General features: G+C 53.1%; 1 protein-coding gene across 1 annotated transcript in view; it reads right to left on the bottom strand.

Annotated features, from left to right (window-relative positions):
* Positions 1 to 2,456: 2,456 nt before the first annotated feature.
* The window catches only part of LOC114070355 (A disintegrin and metalloproteinase with thrombospondin motifs 10-like), a 20,170-nt gene continuing 18,310 nt past the window's right edge, over positions 2,457 to 4,316 (bottom strand). Inside the window, exons 6-7 of the mRNA XM_027907714.1 lie at positions 3,091 to 3,174; positions 2,457 to 2,710 (exon numbers count right to left, since the gene is read on the bottom strand). Of these exons, the coding sequence (XP_027763515.1) occupies positions 2,561 to 2,710; positions 3,091 to 3,174 (234 nt within the window). The 3' untranslated portion in view covers positions 2,457 to 2,560. The remainder of the gene's footprint in view (positions 2,711 to 3,090; positions 3,175 to 4,316) is intronic.

Raw genomic sequence — 4,316 nt, forward strand, 5'->3', positions numbered from 1 at the left:
CACCTTCCACAAGTCCAGGTTGCTCCAAGCCCTGTCCAGCCTGGCCTTGGACACTGCCAGGGTTGTAATTTTGATTTTTTTTTTTTTTTTTTAAACTAAGGAAAACATTTCAGTTTGAAAACATGTTCCATTTCAAAACCCACTGTGGTTGCATGAAAACGCTCAAGTGATTTTTTTATATATATGTAGGTTTTTTTTCAGTTTAGTTCTTTACTGAGAATTTTCCAAACAAATTCAATAAGGGTTGATTGATTCAAGGGTTCCTGGCCTCCACGTCCAGCCACTGCATCAAGGAACCCACTGTTTGCCCATCATTAGCTGGACACAAGGAAGAGCTAAAACAAGGAGGGCAAAAGTCTCCTTCAAATGGAAATCACAATAGGATGTGGTGGCAGCTCCAAAAGACAATTTTGGGGCTAGACAGTGAATATTATTTAATTGCAGAGGTAAACCACGTGCCCTCCCTGCCTCTGTTCCAACACCTTTTTCAGGAGAGACACCCGAGATTCATTTTAGTAAAACCAGGCCTGGAAAGGGCCAGGCTAATGCTGAGAGCTGAGCAGGGTGGGCAGGAGGGGGGACAGGTTGAGGTGTTACACTGAGGATGCTGAGAGGATGACAGGGACAGTGGGAGGATCATCAGAGCATCTGGGAGGACAGAGGATGCTGAAGGGAGAGCTGGAAGGATGGAGGGGACAAAGGGCACCTCTCAGAGGTGCTGCTGCTGTGACCAGGACTGTCCAGTGCCCAGACAAACCCTGCTTGGGTAGAGAGGGAACATCTTGGAAAGGCCAAAAGTGAACCTGAGGGTTGTTTGTGCCAGTGTGGGTTTGGGGACACCCCTGTGGGTGTTGGGACCATCGGACACTGCTCACCCCAGAGACCTCAAGGGATGAGAGTGGGGACTGAGCAAGTGCCAGTCCTTGATGGGTTAATTTGACACATTCCCGCTGATGCTCCTGCCCCTTTGGCTCCCTGGAAGTGTCCAAATCTCTCCACCCCCAGCAGTGAAAAACATCTGTTGCTCTGTTTTGAGCAAATAAAGCCCTTTGGAGGCTCCGGTTTGACACGTCCCTGCAAGAGAAAAAAAGGCCCCGGAAAAAAAAAAAAAAAAGCCCGGAGCTCAGCAAGATGTTATCAGAGACAGGGAATTTATTAGGGATGTGCCGGTGCTGCCCCAGCCCAGCCACTCGCTCTGGGTTGGCTCAAACATCTGGTGGTGGGAGGGCGAAAAAACTCGGAGCTGGAGTTTGCATCCCACGTGTGGTGGGAGGGGAGGAAAAAGTGGAATTGCAGCTCCGGGAAAGGGAAAATCTGAGGCCCAGGAGCCTTTTTCTTGCTCCTGGGCTGATGCTTGTGGGCTCTCATCCCATGAGCTCCCCAGGAGGGATGTTCCAGGCTCTCAGTGCCACCGGGAATTGGAGCAGGAGAGCAGCTCGTGGACAAGGAAAGCGGCTCCCACTTGGAGGCTCCCCTTTCCAGCACTTCCATCTCATTCTTTTCTTCCACTCCACAAAAGAGGGGGGGAAAAAGGCACAACCAAACCCCTGGGCTTGCCTTTGGCCTCTCCTCAGGATGGTTCCCCTCTGCCCAATCAGGGTTTGTGTGGGCACTGGACAGTCCTGGACACAGCAGCAACACTGCCAAGAGCATCCCCTCAGTGCCCTTTTCCCCTCCACCCTCCAGATGTCCTTCCAGATGCTCTGCTCTTTCTTCCACTCTCCTTGTCATCATCTCTTCCTCTTCCCACCTTCTGAGCACTCATCCCTCCTTCCAGCTGTCCCTCCTGCCACCCTCTGCTGCTCCAGGATCAAGTTCCCACCTGTCCTGGTGGGGGTTATTTTTTCTCCACATGCCCTTCATCACATGAAGGTTCAGATGCCCTCCTTGCAGCTCCCGAGGTCTAATCCACTATCCAAATCGTGCTGCTGGCCTCAGCTGCTGTTCCAGGAGCACAGGGGCACAGGCAGGAGTCCTGAGGGAGCTGGGATGAAGTAACTACCCCAAGGGTGTCCACTGAGGAGGGAGTTCAGCCCTACATGTAGTCACCTAAAATAAGATGAGCCAAATCCTGTGCTGGCTGGAGCACTGCCACCGTCACAGTGCTCAGGTCCCACTTGGATCCTCTTCACCCTTCACAGCAGGGGCAGACAGGGGCTCTCCAAGATGCCCAGTGCTCCACAACTCCAGGGTGGGCTCTGGTGGTGCCCAACAGCCCCATGCCATTGCCTTCTGGTGCACAAATGCCCGTGGCTGCAAACTAAGCTCCCTGAGAGCCCAACAAAGACCGAGGGAAGATGCTGGAGGATCAGAACTAACTGAAGTGGAAGATGCTAACTATGTGAACTGCAATAATCTGCATCCCTGTGAGGGAATTGGCACATGGCCAGACTGAGGGACAGCCACTGGCAGGCTGTTCGTGGGGGGTGGAAGCCTTGGATGACCCATCTGGACAGAGGCAGAGGACAGACAGATGCACAGAGAACAGATAGATGCACAGAGAACAGCCCCAGAGAGGACAGCATGGACCCCCCTGCTGGGGGTGGGCTCGGGCTCAGCCTCACCTGGTGATCAGCACTGCGGTGTCGTGGTTGGCTATGCCGTTCTCAGGGATTGCGTTCCCGTTGCCATTCCTGTTCACTATGGATTTCTGCCACTTGCAGAAGCTGTCCAGGGATTTCCCAGCGTGGTGGTTGATCTCCAGCGTGGGCTGGAATGGAAGCAACATGACAGTGTGTGTTCCCAGGAAAGCTGTGATGCGAAGGCACTGCCTGTCCCATGCCAGCAGAGCACTGACACCAGTCCAGATGCCTCCACTTTTCATGGAAAGCAAGAAAAATGTGACTTCAGGAGGACTAAAGCTACTTAAACTTCCCTAAAGTCGCCTTATCATAGAAAATATCCTCAGAGTCCCTGAGGTCTCCTCAGCCCACAGCCTGAACCCAGCCCCCAGGTGCCTTTAGGGGGATGTGGAGCAGCCAACAGACTGCACAGGGGGCATTTCCTGGGGGTGAAATCCAAGGGGAACACACAGACCCCCAAAGGAAGTGCAGATATGTGATGGAAATGGCCCAACAAAGCCCATCTTACCTGATCCTCGGTGAGGAGAATCAGCCTGGTCACCAGGATGTTGACAATATTGCCCAGACTCGAGTCCTGGAAAAGTTTGGCAACCTGACCTCCAAGAAACAAGAAAAGAGGAGTCTTAAAAATGAGCTCTCTGCCTGGGTGGCACCGGAATCAGGGGGGTGAGCCCTGAGTTGGGCGCTGTGGGTGCAATCGGGGTTGTGGGGCGTGAACACAAACTCCCCTAACTTTGGCAGTTAGGGGGGAAAGCCTAAAATTCCCACAGATTCCACTACCAGGCTTGAAAAAAAAAAAAGAAGGGTGAGAGCTTGGTGTCTCCTCCTGGGGACACTGGGCAGGGAAGATGATCCCTCAGCACTTGCTCCTTGCCTGGAACTCGGGGAGGCTGGATGGGATTGCTCAGCCACAGGGATGAAGCTTTGCTGAGGGAAGGGCACAGCACCTCTCAGAAATCTGCCACCACACGGTGGGGTGTCTCAGAGCAGATGAAACAGTTAGAACAGCTATTGTTTTTGTTTTTTTTTTTTTTTTTAAATCTGGCGTCTGCTTTAGAAATGCAAACAGAGCCTGAGCCGTGAAAGGAGATCCTGGGGAGGGACAGGACAAAGGGCCATCACAGAGGGGCTTTCAGAGGATTGATGGATAACTTCCAAGCCCATCTCACCTCACAGGAGGATTCAGCGTGGCCAATTGAGGCTGTAAATGCAGCCAGCCTGGTACCCTGCCGCCAGCAGTGACCCAAGCCCAGGGGTGTGGTGTGGAGGGAGGAGGATGTTTCTGCCCACCCCTCACTGCTGCTCAGCCCCCCAGGCGTGAGAGCTCCCTGTCCTTATGCTTTCCCATGTGTTTCTCAGCTTGCCTGGCCCTATTTGCAATGCTAATTTGAGATGAGAGATGCTGTTCAAAGAAAGGCCTTTGTTCTCCCAGCCCAGATCTGGCCTGTGGTGAGCTCAGACAGGCCAGAGTTTACCTCTCCCGTGGTGCCTCTCCATCACAACAGAGTCCCTGCAGGCTCTGGGGTACCACTGCTCATCTGCAGAAGCAGCAGCATGTCAGGATTTCTGACCCAAAAGTGCTGCTCTTAGCATGGGGAGAAGCCCCTGCCCTCCTGGAACGGATCTGACTCTGATTTCCCGTCCCACATTTCTTGCAGGGAAAAAAACACCCAACAAGCCAAGCCCAGACACCGGGGGTGATAATGAGCAGGAACCATTCCTGGGTGTGTGTCT

Source organism: Empidonax traillii, unplaced genomic scaffold, assembly GCF_003031625.1.
Source record: "Empidonax traillii isolate 1590-97213 ecotype Southwest subspecies unplaced genomic scaffold, ASM303162v1 scaffold1529:size122720, whole genome shotgun sequence".
NCBI classification, from domain to species: domain Eukaryota; kingdom Metazoa; phylum Chordata; class Aves; order Passeriformes; family Tyrannidae; genus Empidonax; species Empidonax traillii.